Below are 23,095 nucleotides of genomic sequence, written 5' to 3'. Positions count from 1 at the left end.
TACGCATTCCGTAAATCTTCCACCCACTCTAATGCTAAAACTCACATTTATGGCTGGAGTGTTTTCTTGTAAATGCAAATATGATGAGCAGTAAATTAAAATTCTCATTTCCCTTTTCCTGTTTGGAAAGATTAGGGATCATTAGATGGATTTTCAGAATCTGTCCCTTCCAGTGCCTTTTTAACTTATAGTAGTCTTAATATTTGTACTGCACAGTGAAGATGACACAAGGGGATGTATTTCTATCCTATTGCTGGACACGCTTGAAATTTTTACAGTTCATCTCAAGGCCTCATCTGTTTTAATTATGGGGTGTTTGTGTTAAATGTTGGGGGTTGTATGTGTTTTTTTACTGTTTTTATGTTTCCTTTGTACTGTAACATTGGTGGCAAGCGACGGGAGAATCCTTATCGCCCAAAGGAGCAACTACGGATCCAGACCGAATGGGAACACCGTATGAAAGGCTAAAAAGAGCTACCCTTAAAGACCTGCTAGAGCAACGGGGCCAACAAACCAGTAACCTCAGGAAGAGGGAGATTATTGCAAGACTGACCGAGATGGACGGAGTATCAGGGCACGAAGGAACCAATGAGCCCAGCATGTCAGACAGAACCCCCGAAGAAGCAAGCTTTGACCGGGCGGTCAAAATAAGACTGGCACACTATGGCCCCAACCCATCTGCGGAAATTATCGACCGGGTCATAGCAGCTGTGGAGGCCAACCTACTTCGCCAAAGCGGCGCTGCAGCAGTCCAAGTCACCGCAACCCCAGTGGAAAAGAGAAAAGTGCATTTTACCGCTTTTAAAAACTTTCTGGAAACAGAAGGAGAGATTGATGGGTACCTTGCGGATTTTGAGAGACAATGTGCACTACACCAGGTACCCGCAGAGGACTGGGTCACGATATTATCCAGAAAATTATCCGGCCGGGCCAGTGAGGCTTTTCGGGCCATTCCAGATGAGGAAGTTGGGGATTATAATACTGTGAAAGAGGCTCTGCTCTCCAGGTATGCGGTTACACCGGAGGCATACCGGAGGCGGTTCAGAGACACTGTTAAATTGGCTGGCGATTCCTACGTTGAGTGGGCATGTAAGGTGCACCGCACAGCATCGCACTGGATGGCGGGGTGCCAAGCCGTGTCTGGGGAAGAGGTGCTGCAGCTATTCCTGTTGGAACATTGCTTTGACAAGTTATCAGCAGGAGTTAGGGAGTGGGTTCGGGACCGTAAACCCTCCACCTTGCATGAAGCTGCTCGCTTGGCAGATGAGTATACGGATGCCCGCAAACTGGACACTGCTACCACTAAGCCCCCTGCTAAAGTGGAGTACAGACCCCCGGCCACCCCAGCAGCTGCCATTTACCAACCCCCGGCGCACCGCTATGCCACACAGCCTCCAGTCACGAACTACCCTCAGACAGCCCGGTTCACCTCACGGGATTACTCCCAGCCTATCCGGTGCTTTGGATGTAAGCAAATCGGACACAAAAGGTCGGAGTGTCCCCTCAACACGGCCAACCAAGCACAGTCCTGGAGGAGACCCGCCGGCAGAATCCCACGTAACCCTCAGCCCGCTGCCCACTGCGTAGAGGATCAAGAGTGTTGGGGCATCCTACATGAAGCAGACCCCGTACAAGCTGTCCATCGGGATAACCGGCAACAGCACCGGCAACTGGTTAAAGTAAATGGGAAGGAGGTCAGTGGCCTACGGGATACTGGTGCTACCATGACCTTGCTCCAAAAGAACTTGGTGTCCGAGAACCAGCACACTGGAGACACTGTGGCTGTGAGGGTGGCAGGGGGCACTGTGTTCCGCCTACCTGTTGCCCGGGTACATTTGGATTGGGGAGTGGGCGCTAGACATGTGAATGTGGGGGTCATGAGGGATTTACCAGCTGATGTTCTCCTTGGAAATGACTTGGCCCCCCTTGTTTCGGCCTACGCTCCCATGGGTCCCGTTGATGTTAACCCGGTGACTACCCGTGCCCAGGCCCGTGCCACCGAGACCGACCCACCTGCTGCTGAGACCCAGGTAAGACTCTCTTCCCCGACTTATACCCTAGACCAGACCCCCTTGAGTTGGGATACCCCAGCGACGTACGGGAGGGAAACCCGGGAGGATCCGACCCTTCAGAAGTACAGGGCTAGGGCAGACACTGGAGAAGAGGGAGTAGATGGGGAACGTTATGAGTGGGTGGGGGATAGGCTATATAGAATCCCCAAACCTGCCCAGAAAAGTACTGCCCTTCCGCAAAATCGGCAGCTGGTAGTGCCTGCGAAATACCGGCGAGGAGGAGAACTACAGAGAACTGATATTGGATCAGAATGAGCTGGAGTTTTTTAACCCGTCTCCTTGAGGAGATCAACAACCACTCCACGTTTGTGGGAAAAGTATGGCTGACTGTTCTCATCATATTTCGAATTGTGTTGACTGCAGTCGGTGGCGAGTCTATATACTATGATGAACAGAGCAAGTTTGTATGTAACACGCATCAGCCTGGGTGTGAAAATGTTTGTTACGATGCTTTTGCACCTCTATCTCATGTCCGATTCTGGGTTTTCCAAATTATTCTTATTACCACTCCTTCCATCATGTACTTGGGTTTTGCAATGCATCGGATTGCACGACAGCCTGAAGAGATTCGTCGTAACCAAGAAAGCGGCAATAGCAGCCGCAAGAAACGAGCTCCAGTGGTGCACCGTGGTGCTATGAGAGATTATGAGGAGAAAGAAGATAACAATGAAGAAGATCCTATGATCTGTGAGGAGGTGGAACCTGAGAAGGATGTTGAGGCAGCCAAGAAGAAGGTGCAGCATGATGGCCGGAAGCGCATCAAACAAGATGGTCTGATGAGATGCTATGTATTGCAGCTGATTGTGCGTTCTGCTCTGGAAGTAGGCTTTCTTATGGGCCAGTATGTTCTGTATGGGTTTGAGGTGATCCCATTCTATGTGTGTACTCGCAAGCCCTGCCCCCACACTGTAGACTGCTTTGTGTCTCGTCCCACTGAGAAAACCATTTTCCTACTAATTATGTATGCAGTCAGTGCCCTCTGTTTGTTGCTGAACCTGTGTGAACTTTTCCACCTTGGGATTGGTGGCATTAGAGATTCTTGGCGGAAACGTTCCTTGTCTGCTAAGAGTCCACAATATTCTAAGAAAACACCCAGTGCGCCTCCAAATTATCACTCTGTACTGAAGAAAAGCAAAGTGCCCAATGGCAAGCTAGTATTCCCAGACAATGGAAGATCGGAGGCTTTTGAATTGTCCGTACCACATCGTGCAGAAAATGTAGCTGGAGCCAGCCACTTGTGGTTAGAAAATAAAGTTAACACTTTCAGTCCTGACCGAAGGGTCTGTCACATATATGTGACAGACCCTTCGGTCAGGACTGAAAGTGTTAACTTTATTTTCTAACCACAAGTGGCTGGCTCCAGCTACAATCTAATTAATGCTTAGCATTCTATTGTTTGATCACCTCCAGAGAGAAACGCCTAAGTGATAAGGAGAGTCAAGAGTGTCCTGTGGTTGAAGTGTTTAAGTAATATAATCCTATTGTATCATGTCAAGGGCGCTTCTCCCTTTTATCTAATGTACAACATTCTTTCAACCCCCATCTGTGGGGGGGTCAAAAACCTGTATAAATCTGTGTGCTGCCTTCAAATAAAGTTGTTATCCTGTTTTAAACCTGAAATGTGTTTAAGTAATCTAATCCTATTGTATCATGTCAAGGGCGCTTCTCCCTTTTATCTAATGTACAACATTCTTTCAACCCCCATCTGTGGGGGGGTCAAAAACCTGTATAAATCTGTATGCTGCCTTCAAATAAAATTATTATCCTGTTTTAAACCTGAAATGTGGAGCTTGGTCTCATGTTTGCAGGGAAACTGATCAAGGTTGTGAAGTGCTGATTCTGTATGCAGGACATTGTTCATCTGGTATTAACCCTTGGTACACAGTTGGTACTGTAACAGTGACATTTTAGAAAAACGGTCAACCACCATAAGGATAACAGGATTGCCATTGAAAACAGGGAGCTCGACAATGAAGTCCATGGAAAGATGTGTCCAAGGATGCTCACCATTAGCAATAGGTTGAAGATGACCCACAGTAAGACATCAAGGAGTCTTATTCTGTGCACAAACTGAGCAGGAGGCAACATACTCCTCCATTGCACAATTCTCTGCAACAGACAGAGGGTAAACCCGGCCCCGAGGAGGAATGGCTCCGGGTTGCAGGTCTATGGCACAATTGTAAGACCAGTGAGGAGGCAACGTACTGGCACGCACCTTGTCAAAAACGTCCAGGAACTTTCGGTACTCCTCTGGCAATTGAGATACCCAAGAAGTGCACAAGACTTTAACTGGTTTCCGAAGACAAGTGGAAATACATTGCAGAGACCACGACAAAATTTCGGACCTGTGCCAGTCGAGACTGGGATTGTGCTTTTGGAGCCAGGGATAACCCAGAACAACCGGAAAATGCAGAGAGTTTATCACCTGGAACTGGAGGGTTTCAAAATGGAGAACCCCAACAGCCATGGATAACGGAGCAGTTTCGTGAGTAATGAGTGCGGGCTGAAGGGGCCTGCCATCAATGGCCTCCATAGCTGTCAGGTTAGGAAATGTCCAGAAGAAGACCCAAATGCTAGGGTGAACTTAAACAACACCCTTGCACTCTGAGTTTAATCCAGGACGTGACCCCACAACAACTTCTATAAAACAAGGTACTCACGATATGGAGCAGTGTTGGTCTGAGTCCACAGGAAGAGAAAATATATCAGCCGGATAGACTTCTGTATAAGGAGCTGTATTCAGGTAATTCAGGAATAGTCCTCCACAGATCCAGGAATGCCGGGGTTGAGAACTTATACTCAGACAGAAGAAGGGTTAAACACAGCGTAGACAATACTTGCAGAATTTGGCAACAGGTAATCAGGCAGTTTGAGGGTTAACACAGAGTAGTCAGTACTTGCAGAGTTTGGCAACAGGTAATCAGGCAGTTTGAGGGTTAACACAGAGTAATCAGTACTTGCAGAGTTTGGCAACAGGTAATCAGGCAGTTTGAGGGTTAACACAGAGTAGTCAGTACTTGCAGAGTTTGGCAACAGGTAATCAGGCAGTTTGAGGGTTAACACAGAGTAGTCAGTACTTGCAGAGTTTGGCAACAGGTAATCAGGCAGTTTGAGGGTTAACACAGAGTAGTCAGTACTTGCAGAATTTGGCAACAGGTAATCAGGCAGTTTGAGGGTTAACACAGAGTAGTCAGTACTTGCAGAGTTTGGCAACAGGTAATCAGGCAGTTTGAGGGTTAACACAGAGTAATCAGTACTTGCAGAGTTTGGCAACAGGTAATCAGGCAGTTTGAGGGTTAACACAGAGTAATCAGTACTTGCAGAGTTTGGCAACAGGTAATCAGGCAGTTTGAGGGTTAACACAGAGTTGTCAGTACTTGCAGAGTTTGGCAACAGGTAATCAGGCAGTTTGAGGGTTAACACAGAGTAGTCAGTACTTGCAGAGTTTGGCAACAGGTAACCAGGCAGTTTGAAGGTTAACACAGAGTAGTCAGTACTTGCAGAGTTTGGCAACAAGTAATCAGGCAGTTTGAGGGATAACACAGAGTAGTCAGTACTTGCAGAGTTTGGCAACAGGTAATCTGGCAGCTTGAGGATCAATACAGAACACTTCACACAGGAGCCCGGAGGAAACAAACAAACGGGCACCGCAGAAACCGGAAACCCGGGCTATGAAGCCTAATTGTGACGTCAGCTGAAGGAACGGTTAGACGTCGCCATGGAGACCATAGCACACAAGGAGGACCGCCGGAGCTCCCCGGCGGTCGAGTGTGACAGTGCCCCCTCCTCAAGGACCCCTCCGGGGGACCCGACCAGGCCTGGCAGGGTGTTTCATGTGAAAAAACATGACAAGAGCAGGAGCATGAACATGAGAGGCTGATTCCCAAGATCGTTCAGTGATAGGGTAACCCTTCCAATGGACCAGGTAGTACAACCGATTGCCCCCTAGCTTGGAATCCAGAATCTGACTGACCTCGAACTCTGAAGTACCCTCTACGGAAAGTGGAGGAGGTGGCTTACTATTGATGGAGTATCGGTTGTAGATGACAGGCTTGAGTAGGGATACATGAAATACAGGATGGATCTTGAGGGTCTTGGGTAAGGCCAGGCGGTATGCTGAAGAACAGACTTTGGAAACAATTTGAAAAGGTCCTATGTACTTAGGACCCAACTTTGTACAAGGTTGTTTCAGACATATGAATCTAGTGGATAAAAATACCCTGTCTCCAGTACGAAGTAAAGGAGCCTTACACCTTCTGCGATCAGCAAAGCTCTTGTGTTTTAAGGAAGAAGAGAGTAGATTTCAAAGAATAAGTTGTCAATGGTTACTGAGATCTTTCACAATGCGATCTGCTCCAGGTACATCAGTAGCACTGGTAATCATAGGAAAGGTTCTAGGTTCAAAACCATAAGCCGCCTTGAAGGGTGAGGTCTGTAAAGAGGAATTGTAGCGTGAGTTGTGAGCCAATTCCGCTAAAGGTAATAACTGAGACCAGATGGAGTGATGATAGTTTACATAATGTCTAAGAAAAGATTCCAAGGATTGATTTACTCTCTCAGTCTGTCCATTGGACTGAGGAGGATGAGCAGTAGAAAGGGATATGTTAATTCCGAAGTGCTTACAAAAAGACCTCCAAAATTTGGAGACAAATTGAACTCCACGATCAGAGACTATGTCAGAGGGAAATCCATGTAAACGAGAGATATGTAGAACAAAGAGTTCAGAAAGTCTTTGAGCCGAAGGCAAACCAGGAAGAGGTATGAAGTGAGCAGCCTTGGAGAACCGATCCACCACTACCCAAATGGTCGTATTTCAAGCTGAAACAGGAAGATCCGTAACAAAGTCCATGGATAAGTGGGACCAAGAGTAATGAGGAATAGGAAGAGGGTGCAACAAACCAAACGGTGGATGAGAAGATTGTTTATTCAAAGTGCAAGAACTACAAGCAGCTACGTAATCCTTAACATCCCTCCTCATGGTGGACCACCAAACATGCTGCTTCAGTCTCCACAATGTATTGGTTACTCCAGGATGGCCTGCTGAAATGTTGTCGTGAGCCCAGCGTAAAAGTTTAAGACGTAAACCTCTGGGTACATACAGGATTCCAGAAGGAAGTTTGTAAGAAGATGGTACCCGGTCTTGAGCAAAACGTAAAGCCTGTACTGGAAAAGAGGACACTTGAGCCAAAACTCTGACTAGCCATAGAATTGGTTCAGAATCCAATGGAGAAGACTCAGAAGATAGAAACTGCCTGGATAAAGCATCTGCCTTGGAATTTTCGGAACCCGGAACATAGGAAAGTACGAAATGAAACCTGGAGAAGAACAAGGCCCACCTAGCCTGACGAGGATTGAGGCGTTTAGCTGTATGGAGGTATAGAAGATTCTTGTGGTCTGTCAGAATGAAAATAGGTTGACTGGTACCCTCCAACCAATGCCTCCACTCATCCAAGGCTAATTTTATAGCCAAAAGTTCCTTATTGCCCACATCATAGTTTAACTCGGCAGGATTGAACTTTTTCAAAAAGAACGCTACCGGATGTATCCTGCTGGTAGACGGATCTCGTTGGGAGAGAACAGCTCCAGCAGCAATTGAGGAAGCATCTACCTCCAAAATAAACTAGAGATCAGGAATTGGATGACTGAGGAGAGGTGCAGAAGAAAATGCTGATGTTAGCGTTTCAAAAGCCTGTACTGCCGAAGTAGACCAGTTCTTACAATCTTGCCCTTTCTTAGTAAGAGAGGTGAGAGGAGACGTGATGTCAGCAAAGTTTTTAATAAACTTTCTATAATAGTTGGCAAAGCCAAGAAACCTTTGCAGAGATTTGAGAGTAGGTCTGGGCCAGTCCTTGATAGCAGACAGTTTAGCAGGATCCATCTCAAAGCCAGATTCTGTGATAATATAACCCAAAAAGGGAATGGAACTTTGATGGAAAGAGCATTTCTCTAATTTAGCGAATAGGGAATTGTCCCGTAATCTTTGAAGCACAAGTTTTACATGGTGTACGTTTTCCTGTAAGGTTCTGGAATAGATCAGAATGTCATCGAGATAAATGATAACAAATTGATTTAGGTAATCTCTGAAGATTTCGTTAACAAAGTGCTGGAATACTGCTGGTGCATTGCACAATCCAAAAGGCATTACAAGATACTCGTAGTGACCAAATCTAGTGTTAAATGCCGTCTTCCATTCGTCACCTTTATGAATTATGACCAAATTGTAGACCCCACGGTGATCCAACTTGGAGAAGATAGAAGCACCTTGAAGTCGATCAAATAGCTCAGGGATGAGCGGCAGAGGATAACTGTTTTTTACAGTAATCTGATTCAGAACCTGATAATCAATGCAGGGACAAAGACCTCCATCTTTTTTCCCAATGAAGAAAAATCCCCACCCACAGGTGAAGAGGAAGGACGAATAAAACCTCTGGCCAAATTGTCCTTTATGTATTCTTCAAGAGAGACATTTTCTTGACGAGAGAGAGGATAGGTCCTTCCCTTAGGAAGAGGAGCCCCTGAATACAATTCGATAGGACAGTCAAATATCCGGTCTGGAGGTAACGTCTCGGCCTCCTTTTTGGAAAACACATCAGTATAGGCATAATAGCTTTCAGGCAATGAATCAGGAACTTCCACTGTAGCTACAACAGGACAGAATGGTTTAGAGGGACTTTGCAGGCAATGCTTGAAACAGGTAGTTCCCCAGGAAATAAGTTCTCCTTTTGACCATGAGAATACTGGATCATGAAGCTGCAACCAAGGTAACCCCAAAATCAACGGTATGTGGGGTGAAGAGATGACATCAAAACAAATTATTTCAGAGTGAAGTATGCCCACAGATAAAAGAAGAGGAACAGTAGAATGTTGAACGATTCCTGAACCCAGAGGCTGTCCACTGACTGTAGTTACCTTGGTTAACTGTTTCTTGGCTTGAAGAGGAATTTTAAGAGAGTCAACAAAACTTGAATCAATGAAAACTCCCGCAGCTCCAGAATCTATGAGAGCTTGAGCTTGGAACTTGGTGTTTCCAAAAGTAATGGTTACAGGAACAAAGAGTTTAGGGTTGAGGGATGACATGGGATTCTGGCTTAACTCTGTCCCTCTATCAGTAGTTAAGCCTTGGCTTTTACTGGCCGGATTGGACACTCCTTCAGTAAATGTCCTTTGGTACCGCAATACAGATATAACCCAAGAGTACGCCTTCTATGGCTTAATAGCTCCTACTTCCATGGGTTCTACAGACTCCGGAGAATGAGAGTTATTACTGGAAAGACTTGAGGTTCGAATAGGAGGACAATAAGTAGATCTAAACAAGGATCTCCGATTCCTATCTCTCTCCTGAAGACGTTCAGAATGCCGGGCATCAAGATTAATGCACAAATTGATAAGACCCTCCAATGAGTTGGGAAGTTCCCGAAATACCATCTCATCCTTAAGACGTTTGCAAAGTCCCTTGCGAAAGGCTGCCCGTAAAGCTCCAAGGTTCCAATCAGTTTCTGCGGCTAAAGTACTGAATTCAATAGCATATTGAGCTACAGAAAGGTATCCCTGTCTCAAATCCAACAATCCCGCCTCAGCTGCTGCAGACCTCCCAGGCTTGTCAAAAACAGAAGAAAAAATAGACACAAATAATTCCACATCCTGAAGTAACTGATCATTCTTCTCCAAAAGAGGAGATACCCAGGCTAGAGCCTTACCCTTCATGAGAGATATAATAAAGGTTATCTTGGAAGAAGAATTGACAAAAACTTGAGGATTGTTTCTGAAATGTAAACGACACTGGTTTAGGAATCCAAGGCATTCTTCTGGGTTACCATCATATTTATCTGGAAGTGGGATTCTTGGTATATACTGTCCAACTGGCTGAGGCGGGTTAAAAACGGCATTTGAACTGGCAGCTGCTGCAGCAGGAGTCGCCGTAGCTTGAGAAGGAGCGGAGAGATTATGTAGCAGAGCAGTAATCTGGCCAAGCTTGGAATCCAAAGATTGCAAATGAGCGGAATGGTTTCCTAGTAGTTGCCCTTGTAGAGCCACAGCCCTGGATAACTCATCGGGGTCCATAATATGGCCCGTTTGTAATGTCAGGTTAGGAAATGTCCAGAAGAAGACCCAAATGCTAGGGCGAACTTAAACAACACCCTTGCACTTTGAGTTTAATCCAGGACGTGACCCCACGACAACTTCTATAAAACAAGGTACTCACGATATGGAGCAGTGTTGGTCTGAGTCCACAGGAAGAGAAAAGATATCAGCCGGATAGACTTCTGTATAAGGAGCTGTATTCAGGTAATTCAGGAATAGTCCTCCACAGATCCAGGAATGCCGGGGTAGAGAACTTATACTCAGACAGAACAAGGGTTAAACACAGCGTAGACAGTACTTGCAGAATTTGGCAACAAGTTATCAAGCAGTTTGAGGGTTAACACAGAGTAGTCAGTAGTTGCAGAGTTTGGCAACAGGTAATCAGGCAGTTTGAGGGTTAACACAGAGTTGTCAGTACTTGCAGAGTTTGGCAACAGCTAATCAGGCAGTTTGAAGGTTAACACAGAGTAGTCAGTACTTGCAGAGTTTGGCAACAGGTAATCAGGCAGTTTGAGGGTTAACACAGAGTAGTCAGTACTTGCAGAGTTTGGCAACAGGTAATCAGGCAGTTTGAGGGTTAACACAGAGTAGTCAGTACTTGCAGAGTTTGGCAACAGGCAATCCGGCAGCTTGAGGATCAATACAGAACACTTCACACAGGAGCCATGGAGGAAACAAACAAACGGGCACCGCAGAAACCGGAAGCCCGGGCTATGAAGCCTAATTGTGACGTCAGCTGAAGGAACAGCTACACGTCACCATGGAGACCAAAGCAGGCAAGGAGGACCGCCGGAGCTCCCCGACGGTCGAGCGTGACAATAGCAAGCGGAACGGACCAATGCAAAACAGGAATGGAGTGCTTTGATACAAAAGCACTGTCAATGAAATAGCCCGCAGCACCGGAGTCAACAAGAGCCTGGGTGACTATGGAGGAGTCCACCCAGGAAAGGACAACCGTAACCAAAGGTTTCTCCTTTACCGGTTCCAGGGACGAGGATAAACCACCCAAGGTCTGCCCCCGACAGGACCTTAGGTGTGAGTGTTTCCCGGCCGTGTAGGACAAGACTTCAAAAGGTGGCCCTGTAACCAACAATAGAGGCAGAGCCCCTCCCTCCTCCTAAAGGCCTTCTCCGCCGCAGAGAGGCGCGTGAATCCCAACTGCATCGGCTCAGCAGTACCTGGTGACTCGGGACCAGTAGGCATGGGAGGAGAGGGAGGCATGGGTGGGAACGAACATGTAGGAGACAACGGAACAGGAGGCTTCTGCAAGCGCTCCTTGAAAGAGGGCCTCTCACTTAGTCTGATGTCAATTAGGATCAAAAAAGACACCAATGCCTCGAGATCTTTTAGTAAATCTCTGGCAGCAACTTCGTCTTTAATCGCATCAGAGAGCCCATGAAAGAAGAAGGCAACAAGGGCTTCATTGTTACAACCTACCTCTGCGGCAAGCGTACTCAATGGCATACTGAGCAACAGATCTTGTACCTTGCTGAATGGACATGAGTCGTTTAGCAGCAGAGGAAGAGCGAGCCGGAACATCAAATACCCTTTGAAAGGAGGCCACAAATTCGGGGTAATTTGAAATCACAGGTTTATTAGTCTTCCACAAGGGATTAGCCCAGGCAAGAGCTGTGTCAGAGAGTAACGAGATGAGAAATCCACCCTTAGCTCTGTCAGAGGGAAAGGCCTGAGGTAACATCTCAAAGTAAATACCCACCTGGTTCAAAAACCCTCTGCACTGATTAGGATCGCCTCCATAATGCTGAGGACACCGGACATGCTCCTGGTAGGACTAGGTGCAGCAGCGGAAACAGGAGCAGCCATAACTTGCGGGACACTTTGGTCCAAATGTGCAGTGCGAGTCAGCAGGGTTTGCAGGGCTAGTGCAAATTGATCCAAGCGGTGATCCTGTTCATCAATCCTGGAAATTATGGCAGGAAAAGGTGGATTATTTGCACCATCAGGATTCATGGCCTTTGCGTAATGTCAGGGTGCCAGGAATCAGACTGAGACGAGAAGTGCAAAAATAATCACACCTTTATTAATAGCAAAAAATAATAAAAAGTCCACTAGTCAAATAACAAGCCAGGAATCAAATCCAGAGCTGGTAGTCAGACGAGCCGAGTCAGGAGCCAAAATGAGTAGTCAGATGAGCTGGAATCAGGAACAAGGAGAACAGCAGAGTCAGGAACAAGCCAAGGATCAGGAACCAGGAGGGACGTCAGACAGCCAGGTAATACACAGGCGCTCTCACAAACAGGTCTGAGACAATGCAAGGGCAAAGCATACTGAACAGAGGCCCTTTAAATAGTAAGTGATGACATCACAATTCTGAGACTGCATCCTGTCTCACACTGATGATGTACACCAGTCTGGCCATAAAAGGAAGTGCAGGAATTGAGCAGCATCACACAGTATGCACCAGAGTCACCAAGATAGGTGAGTAAAATGGCTGCAAGCAGCACATGGAGAACAAAACAGGAAAAAACCCTGACAAGGACGTACCCCATACGTTGTCGGTCGTTAAGGGGTTAAAGGGACACTAAACTCAAATTGTTTTCTCTCATGATTCAGAAAGAGCATGACATTTTAAGCAACTTTCTATTTTACTCCTATTGTCATTTTTTCTTCATTCTCTTAATATCTTTATTTGAAAAGCAAGAATGTAAGTCTAGAATCCGACCCATTTTTGGTTCACAACCTGGGTTATGCTTGCTGATTGGTGGCTAAATGCACCCACCAATAAACAAGTGCTGTCCAATGTACTGAACCAAAAATTGGCTGGCTCCTTAGCTTAGATGCCTTCTTTTTCAAATAAAGATAGCAAGAGAACGAACAAAAAAATTATAATATTAGTAAATTAGAAAGTTGCTTAAAATTGCTTCTTTTCTGAATCACGAAAGAAAAAAATTGGGTTTAGTATCCCTTTAAGTAGTCTTTAGTGCTTCAAAATATGTGGGTGTGTTTTTTTAATGGGGTATTATCGGTATAATAGGCACGCCACATGTATTTGTTAGGTTATTAATTTGGCTAATTTTGTATTAGTGCAAAGTCAAATGCTGATTATTATTAGCATTATTAATATTTTTTAACTTTATTTAATAGAATAGGCCATGTTTGTACCTGTTTTGGTGACATTGCTTTTTAATGTCATTCAATATGGCGGTAGGTAATGTTAGTGTGTTTTGCCCATGCAAAATATTAATCTTATATTCAAAACCTTTTTTGGGTCTAAAGGGTAATCACCAATCAGCAAGCGCTACCCAGGTGCCGAACCAAAAATGGGCTGGCTCCTAAGCTTACATTCTTAGTTTTTTAAATAAGGATACCAAAAGAATGAAGAAAATTTGATAATAAAAGTAAATTAAAAGTTGCTTAAATTTGCATGCTCTATCTGAATCATGAAAGTTTAATTTGGCTAGACTATTCCTTTAGATAAAATATTTTTTATTAAACCACAAACCTCCTCATTACACTTCAGATACATTACATGTAGGATACATTAGGCAAGCACAAAGAAAAGCACAAAACAAAAAAAAAACAGAGAAAAACATTCGGCTGCATGATAAAGAATACCTTACTCATACTTATATAATAAGGTACGAATGGTTCTCAGCTGAAGACAGTTCCTTGAGCAGAGTTTCCAATGAAACCCTCTGTATTTATCTTTATCCTCATGTCCATAAGATATCTCCAATTAAATTATGCTGCTACCTATGCTGTAATCTGTTTCAGTGTATATGGAGGTTTCTCCCCTTTTCATATTTTTCCTTCCATTACTTCTTTTATACATCCTTGGATATATGACTCTTTGTTAGAAGTAACTAATCATGGGGGGTCAGATTCACATAACTTTAGCTTTATCGTTAATCTAATTAGAACAGATAAACAAAACTCAACATTTCTCATAACATAACAAATTAAACTAATGGAGTCACGGGTACCTCACGCCTTTTATCTCACTTATATTGCTATTAGTAGCTTCCTCATCAATTTTCCTTATATTAAATAATCTCTCGTGTCAGATAAGCGACTATCTTCCTCTAAAGGAATCCCTGTCTTTCTTCCTACCTCATTTCTGCACCCTCTTTAGTTATCCAGTAAAACCAGATCTTCTGGAACGTAGGCCCTGTGTCCTGTATATAAGCTGCTGTCTCGTACATTGAATAAACCATCTGTATTCTATTAAGGACCTCTGTCCACGTTGGTGTCTCGCTTTTCCAATATTTAGCTATAGCTATTCTTGTAGTGGTACATAAAATTTGAATAAAAGTGTTTATGTGTGGGTTTAGTCTTGGGACCGTCTCATGCAACAATGCCTGGGCTGGTGTGAGCGAGATCTGTTCGGTTAGCAGGGTGCTCAGCAATAGAGACAACTCTCGCCAAATGGTTTGGACTCTAGGGCATTCCCACCACATATGAAGATATGTTCCTCTGACCCCACACCCTCTATAGCAAAGTCTAGAGTTTCCCGGTGTCATATGAGATGTTTTCATGGGTGTTAAGTACCATCTAAAGGTTGTTTTCAGTACATTCTCTCTAAGGTCTGCGCTCATAAGGCCTTTACTAGCGTAATAGAATATATCATTCCATTTGTCAATCGCATACTCTCCAGCAATATCCTCCTCCCAATTTAGCAGCAGTGTAGATTTAGTTACATTGTTATTTTCTTGTAGCGATATGTATAACCTAGAAATTGCTTTCTTGGGTCTAATGGCTGCTGAGCATAGGTTTTCGAGAGTCGTCCTTTGATTATGTGTCTGGGCCCTGTTGATATATGGTTGTATAGCTGAAATGACCTGTAGGTAGAGGAACCATTGTATCTGTATAGGCTCTAACTTCTGTCTGAGTTGTGTAAAGGTCAATAATTTACCTTGTGACTGCATATCTGCCACCCTGTATAGGCCTTTGTTTTCCCATTTCTTTATATGGTATATAAATTCCTTATTTATCAAATGTTTTAATGGTATCAGTAGGGATTGTTTAGGCATCAGCTTCCCTATCCTTTGTATCTTAGTCCATTGTTGCTTGGTCATTTGTGTAGTTTTGTTTTGATAAACCCTTGTGTCTTTATTCTTTGGAATACCCCAGAGAATATCATCGGGTTCCTCCATCCCCCCCATAGCTGCCTCTAAAGCAGGCCAGAGAACATCTTTCTGTCTTCTCGCAAGTATTGAGTCCTGCGCCAGTCTAGCTGCTTTATAATAATCATGGCCCCCACTCCCCCCAATTGTCTGTGTCTCGTCAGAATTTGATGTGGAATCCTCGGGTGTTTGTTGTCCCTTAAGAATCTATGTATGTCTCGTTGAAGATTATCTAAATCTAAGTTATTGACCTTAATTGGGAGGACCCTAAATAGGTAGAGGATTCTGGGCAGAATCGTCATTTTGATGGCAGATAGTCTCCCATACCAAGAAAAACCCATCTTCCTCCATTTTCCTAAGTCTGATCTAATTGCCTTGTATATGGGAAGGTAATTTGCGGCGTATAACTTTGAGGAGTGAGTGGTCAATTTTATCCCCAGGTATTTTAGCCCCTCTGAAACCCACTTAAAGTCGAAGTTTGTCTCAATCGTCTTAATGGTATGTTTAGGTATCGACAGGGGAAGTGCTTCACATTTGTCCACATTAATTTTATAACCCGATATCTGAGAAAATAATTGTATGGCTTGATATACATGTGGCAATGAGATCAGTGGTTTCGAGATGGTTAGTAGCACATCATCTGCGAACAAAGTAATCTTATGATGTATCGTCCCTACCTCTAGTCCCCAGATATCCGGGCAGTTACGTATATATGCAGCAAAGGGTTCTATGCAAAGAGCAAAAATCAAGGGCGACAGCGGGCATCCCTGCCGTGTGCCATTGAGTATATGTATGGTTTTTGACTGATGTCCAATTGCTCTGACCTGGGCTGTAGGTGTCGAATATAGTCCCTCAATAGCATTAATAAACCGTCCCTTAAATCCCATTAATGTCAGCAATCGCAGCATGTATTTCCAATCAACCCAGTGGAATGCCTTCTCCGCATCCAAAGATAGGATCAGAGAAGGCATCCCCCTTTCCCGAAGAAAGTCAATGACCGATACCATCCTTCGAATATTATCAGGTAATTTTAGCATTAAGGGTCTCTCTATCTGCCTCAGTAATTGGTTTCAGGTTTGCTTTGTGTAGGAAAGAGTCAAATAGTTTGTCCGTCAGGGGGGAATGTTGCACTTTATTCCCATCGTACAGTTCACTATAAAATTGTGCAAATGTGTCTACAATTTCCTGTGGGTGGGATGTCATATGGCCGTTTGAATTCTGTATGTTTGGTATTGATAATGCCTGATAATTGTCTCTAATTTTTTTCGCTAGGTATTTATCAGGCTTGTTGGAGAAAATAAAGTAGTTTGTTTTCAATCTGTGTGCTGCCTTTACGGATTGTTTGTTCAATATGGCTTGTAGCTTATTTTTAGTGGTTATCAGTTGTGTCAATATATCTTGGGATTTAGTTATTCTGTGTGTCTTTTCTAATGAAGTAATCTCCGAGTATAGCTGCTTTAATAGAAGGGTATATTGTTTCCTAGCTGTTGTCTTTTCTTTAATCAGTACACCCCTAATCACTGCCTTATGTGCCGCCCATGGTATGATAGGATTGTTTGTGGTATCTAGATTAATCCGCCAATATTCTTCTAGATCTTTAAGGATTTTATCCTTGATGATCGGGTTTTTGATACAAGATGGGTCATATGTCCAAGATTTCGTTCTCTTTGGGTCTAACAGGTCACCTAAATTGAGTTTAGTGATTGAATGGTCTGACCATACACAAGGAAGAATATCTATATGTTGTAATATTGGTTGGAGTATCTGACTCATATATATATAGTCTATCTTCGTGTAGCTATTGTGTGCTGATGAATAGAATGTAGTGTCTCTGGCATCCCCATGGAGTATCTGCCAAGTGTCCTGCAGTGTGTGCTGCTCAAGCATCCCCCCTATGTTTTTAGCTACCCCTCTCTGTCTTTGTTTCTTTTTAGATTGCAAGTTGGCAGTGTCTTTTGTTAATGCTTGTATGTCTATGTTAAAGTCTCCTGCCAGAACTATACGCAGCCTAGACCAATCAGTCAGCAGGTGAGATATGTTTTGGAAGAATTTATCTTGTTGCTCATTTGGAGCGTACACATTACAGAAGAGTATATCTATTCCTCCTATTTGGCCAGACACCAGGAGGTACCTGCCCTCCTTATCTGCTATTGTTTCTTTGTGTGTGAAGGGAATGGAAGAATGAATTAGAATAGAAACTCCTCTTTTTTTGGAGTCTATCGTGGAGTGGAATTGCTGTGGGAAATCGTTTGCCCAGTATTTTGGTATGGTGGAGTGTAGGAAATGTGTTTCCTGAAGGAAAATGACATTAGCCCTCAGTCGCCTATAGTTAGTCATTGCAGTCCTTCGTTTTATGTCAGTGTTAAGGCCTCTCGCGTTGTGTGAGAGTAATGTAATTCTAGGTAATGACATTCTTAAAGGTATGGTTGTGCTCTACTCTTTTCTTACAGATATTTAAAAAATTTTTAAAGGGTACCTTAATCACCATCTGATGAGACCTCTCCCAGAATCTCGCCAATCTACTCATAATTGATGAGCTCTGTGTGCGTGTAAGGCATCCCGTGACTCCAAACAACAAAGAAAATATAAACATTAATATAACTAATAACTTAACATTGTAAAATAATGTACTACACAACATGTGTCAATACCACCACGGTGTGTGTTCCGTACGTGGTCACAACAAAAACCACAATAGTAAATATCATATAAGTATTAATGAACATACAGTCGTTCTTTAGACCTAGTGCCTCCTCAACCCCTCTCTCTGTCTTGAGGTTAAGCATCTTCCTCTATAGCTCATGTTCCTATATCAGGAAAATAAAAAATTTTCCCCAAGTGGGTTACTGTTCTGTTTATATCTGAGTCTCAGGTTTTAGCTTTCTTTTTAGTAACTTTTTTCCATCTTGGCCTCTGAGGTTTTGCTTGAGAGTGAGAGGATTCCGAAGAGCCTGTTGTTGTTTCCCCCTCTACAATTTCTGGCGGGTCCAGCTCCAGGAATTTGCAAATATCAGGTATTTCTGCTGCGGATTTGATCGTGGCTGTTCTGCCGTTCTTCATAACATGCAGGGCAAAGGGGAAACCCCATCTGTATGGAATGTGGTGCTTTCTGAGGAGGAGGGTGAGCGGTCGAAGGGTAAATCTTCTTTGCAGGGTTTTGATGCAGAGATCCTGGAAAAACTGGATAACATTACCCTGGAATTTAAACGTGGGATTATGTCTGGCAGCTGTTAATATCTTTTCTCTGTCAGGAAATCTCAGAAGCTTAAGTATCACATCTCTCGGGGGTTGCTCTGGTTTAGGCTTTGCTCTGAGGGCCCTATGGGCTCTTTCTATTTGGATTTCAGAGTCGGCTGGTGCTCCCAATATTGCCCTGAATAGCTGTTGGAGGTATTCATATAGGTCTTCGGCTCCGATTGTCTCGGGAACCCCTTTAAGTCGAATATTGGATCTTCTGCTCCTATTTTCGATGTCCTCAATTTTCTCTTCCAGTTCTGTTATTGTTTGTTGTTGGGTTGTCAGTGTTTGGGATACTTCAGTCATTTCTTCGCTCATTTCATCAGTTGCGGTTTCTAAGGAATCCACCCGAGTCCCTAGTTCTGAGATCTCAGTTTTGATATCAGTGAGACTGTTAGTAATTGTTTCTTGGAAGCTATCCATCTTTTCCCAGAGTTTATCGAAGTTGGCCGCAATATCCTGCTTGGATACCAAGGCATGGAGGTCCGCCTTAGTCACAGGGGTCATGTCCTCAAGATCTCCCTCATTTTCAGATTCAGGATCTTCCTCAGCTTCATTTGAGAGAAGCTCTTTATTTTTATGGATTCTGGGTGTTCTAAAGAATGCCTCCATAGATGCGGATTTCAACACTTTATCCGCTTTGTTCCCTTTCCTAGTCGACATTCTGAATATCTCTTCAGACCTCCCCCTTCCGTGGGTCAATTAGGTAGTTTAGGGAATCTTGCAGGAGATAATAAAAACCAGGATCTCTTGACGTTCTTTGACGTATTGAAGGTTATATTACTGATTTCACTTTTCAGAACCCTCCTCCTCTATATGGTTAGGGGCGTGATTCTATATATTTATCTTACATCCCCTTCTTCTTAGCGTGCTTTAAATGGTATATATATATATGTGATATCATGAGGGACGAATAGTGTGAGGTGGAAAAGGCACTATTCCGTTTACATCTGTACTAGTTTGTCTTAGTCTATGCGGTATTGTTGGACCATTCTAACACACAGCTTTACATCTTCAATTTCTTTAACATCTCAGTGGCTTTGTTTTGTGCAAATGGGTCTCCATGCGTTCATCTATCTTGTTGCTTGAGGTCTGGACAGCCCCACTGGTCTCTATACCCCAGGGCAGTTGTCCCCACTGGACAGAGACGGGCAAGGATATTAGGGTATGACCCACTGACACTGCGTTCAGCGGGAAAGGAAGGGGATAAAGACCAGTCTGGCAATGAGTTTTTGCATTCAATAATGTTTAGTGTCTCTGTGAGCAAACTCTGTAGTTATGCAGTGAGAGTTATGTGAAGCTATTCAGTTGCTCTGGGAGCTGCAGGCTGTGTGCACAATTCAGCTTATTAAATCTTCTGTCAGGTAGCGTAGTCTAGCTGTTCACTAGATGAAGTATTGCCCACAGAAATATTTATTGCAGTTTGTTAGAGCTGTTAAAGCTAAGACATCTATTTGAGTATTGCAGGGTCCCCAATAAAGACAATACTTCCAGCAGACCACAATATTAAATTATGTGCTTTTAAATCATAAATGGGATGTAACCACGTGGTGTGCAATTTAGATTCTCAGGACACTATCCTCTGAAAAATTTGTTGTAATGATCAGTAGCTGCACACTTGTTAGTAGTGCTAAATATGTGCAGTGAAGAGCTTGTATTAGTCCTGGCACCCTCAATAAAATTGGTTGCTTTAATACTATGTATATGTGACAGACCAGAATAGAAGTCTCCCTCCTGAGCTGGGGAAGAAGGGGAACACTTGCAGAAAAACTTTATTTTGAGGCGTTTTTAACGCTGCCTTCATACAGTCATAACTATCAATTAGGTATGCAGCTCTATACAGGGCAAAGTAAAAGAAAAGATCAATAACGTTTCTCCTCTGGATGTAGCCAGCTGAATATTAAAGCAAGAATGTATGTGTGGCTGTTGCTGCAGCTGGGTCTGTCTGGGCTCTAAATAACAGCGGGTCTTCACTTTGTATGTCCAATTAGGGCTCTAAGTAAGGAGACTTAGGTCAGAGGTGTGGGGTTATGCACAATATGTGGCTCAGGTCAAGTACAGCAATCAGGCTGAATCTCTATGCAAACAGTACAGTGACACTCTCCTATAAGTGTGCGTCCGCTAGGATAATCTTTGTGGTGTTTAAAGGCAATTTGCTCCAAAAATGTCTCTTAATGAAAATGTATAACCGACGTGGGATGAGAGCTGTGAGCTGTAATGGACAGCGGAACAAAGTATGAGGAGGTAGCTGAGTGGAATTTTATGAGTCACTAATCTGTGTTGGAAACAAGGTGTCAGCCCTGAAAGGCTACTTCAGACTCCAACACTGAAGATGATATAGGGGTTTTGCAGCAGGTAGTTGTATACGTTATGCACAGCAGCGTGTGTACTTGAGTAGGAAAAGAAAATGGCGTTTTCGCGCCACAGTTCAGGGAGCAGCTATCAGTGGCATGTATTAGACAATTGACACTGTTGTCCAAGGTGTAACCCCCTATTTTATGTGTAGGTATGTGGCTTAGGGTTATATAAAGCCTGACCGGTGTCCACCCAGCTGGTACTCACTGTCTCCACTGCAATCGTTGGTGAGGGAAGAGTCTTGCTGCAACGCTCCAGGAGCAGTTCCCTTCCCTGGTGTTATGTGCCCAGCTGGGCTCCGGAGCGGATCCCCGACACTCCGGAGCTAGATGTGGTATGAAGCAGTAGCCGGCGGGAGACTAGGGAGTCAGAGCGCAAGGTGTAAAAGGTTTCAGAGGTCTGGTGCGTTAGCAGCTCCCAGGTCCCACAAGTCCGGTGCAGCGTATACCAGAGCCGCTATCTAGACTATTCCTTTAAAGGGGCATTAAACACTTTGAGATGGTAATATAAAATGATAAATTGCATATAGAATAAAAACTCTGCAATATACTTTCATTATTTATTTTGTCACCTTTTCCTGTAATTCCATTCTGAAATTGTGAGCTTTTCAGTTCCTGTAAGAAGTGGAAGTGCAGAACACTGTTATATCCCACACAGACATTGGCTGCACACTCTAGTGACCTATTTATGCCTATCCCTAATTGGCCACAGCAGAAAAGGTAACCTAAGTTACAACATGGCAGCTCCCATTGTTTTATAGACACTAAAACTTTACACTTATTTTGTCAATATTTAAACAGCTAATGAAACTTTTAAAAATACATCTACATGTTATTCTCAGACTAATCTTTTTTTTTTAATGCATCATTCTATTTAGCATTTGTTTAGTGTTTAATGTCCCTTTAAGTAACATTTATATATAATAGAAAATGTTATGTTATAAGTATCACACACAGCTACTTCATAATGCCACCTAGCTGACAATATTTGCTGTTTTTGACAATACTGCTATAGCAATAATCACTGGTATCTATATGGTCCTTTGAAGAAGCAACATTAAAGGGACACTGTACCCAAAAATTTTCTTTCGTGATTCAGATTGAGCATGAAATTTTAAGCAACTTTCTAATTTACTCCTATTATCAAATTTTCTTTATTCTCTTGGTATCTTTATTTGAAATGCAAGAATGTAAGTTTAGATGCCGGCCCATTTTTGGTGAACAACCTGGGTTGTCCTTGCTGATTGGTGGATAAATTCATCCACCAATAAAAAAGTGCTTTCCAGAGTACTGAAACCAAAAAAAAGCTTAATTTGGGTACAGTGTCCCTTTAAGGTTTATATGAGTCATGATAGTAGTAGAACTTATCTATGTGAAAAAAAAGGAAAAAAGAGTAACCTTTTCTCTGATAGGATGACATAGTCCTCATATGAGGGACTGGTGACCTCCAAAATAGGGACCTACTGATAATTTCAGTAACACTTATAATAGTGTAAAAGGTTATGTTATCTTTGACATCTCATTTACAACATAATAAGTCAAATATTTGGTAAATAGAATCTGGAACATACATTTCAATAATAAAAAAAAGATGAGAATTGTATAGAATCATTAATTCACCAAGTATAAAAAGTATAAGGATTTTTTTTGTGCAAAAATTGTAAAAAGGTGTCAATACCAGTGTAATAAGAAAACAATTAAATACAAAGTACATAATCAAATATTTGTGAAATCAATCATTGTACGTATGTGCAGTAATGCAAACTGTTGTAATAAATGCAATAAAGTGCAGATGATGAAGGGGGGGGCATGTTTAACTAAAGCAAGCTTAATGCAATAATAATAATAAAGTGAAAAAAATATAGATCAAAAATTGAAATAAGAGTTTGCAACATTAAAGGGACAGGAAACCCCACAATTTTCTTTCATATTTCGGATAGAACATACAATTTTAAACAACTTTCCAATTTACGTCCAAATTTGCTTCATTCTCTTGTTATTCTTTTGTCAGGGTATCTGTGAGTAACATTAAATAAACTACAGATGTATCATAGAATCTAATATTTCATTTTGTAGCTAAAAATCCAATGTGATATGAGATGGTCTTGGCTGGGTGAAACAACCCCCCTTCTTCTTGCTCTGAAACATTTGATCATTAGTTCAGGCAATTTATTTTAAAGAGATGGTCATCTATATGGCTGTGTATTGCAAATCTTAGATCAGACATAAGATACCTTTCTCCTGATTAACATAGCATCTGACAACA

The 23,095-nt window shown here is 43.0% G+C and overlaps 2 protein-coding genes across 2 annotated transcripts in view; both read left to right on the top strand.

Moving 5' to 3' along the window:
- The window catches only part of LRRC51 (leucine rich repeat containing 51), a 104,643-nt gene that overhangs the window by 30,122 nt on the left and 51,426 nt on the right, over positions 1–23,095 (top strand). The window lies entirely within an intron of this gene.
- Positions 2,314–9,825, top strand: LOC128652704 (gap junction gamma-1 protein-like). Its single transcript, XM_053705636.1, has 2 exons — positions 2,314–3,309; positions 9,744–9,825. The coding sequence occupies exons 1-2, from the start codon at positions 2,324–2,326 to the stop codon at positions 9,823–9,825; spliced, it is 1,068 nt and encodes a 355-aa protein (XP_053561611.1). The 5' UTR covers positions 2,314–2,323.

Source organism: Bombina bombina, chromosome 3 (genome assembly GCF_027579735.1).
Source record: "Bombina bombina isolate aBomBom1 chromosome 3, aBomBom1.pri, whole genome shotgun sequence".
Taxonomy (NCBI): domain Eukaryota; kingdom Metazoa; phylum Chordata; class Amphibia; order Anura; family Bombinatoridae; genus Bombina; species Bombina bombina.
The sequence above is the reverse complement of the archived record's forward strand: the minus strand, read 5'-3'. Positions and strand labels throughout refer to the sequence as shown.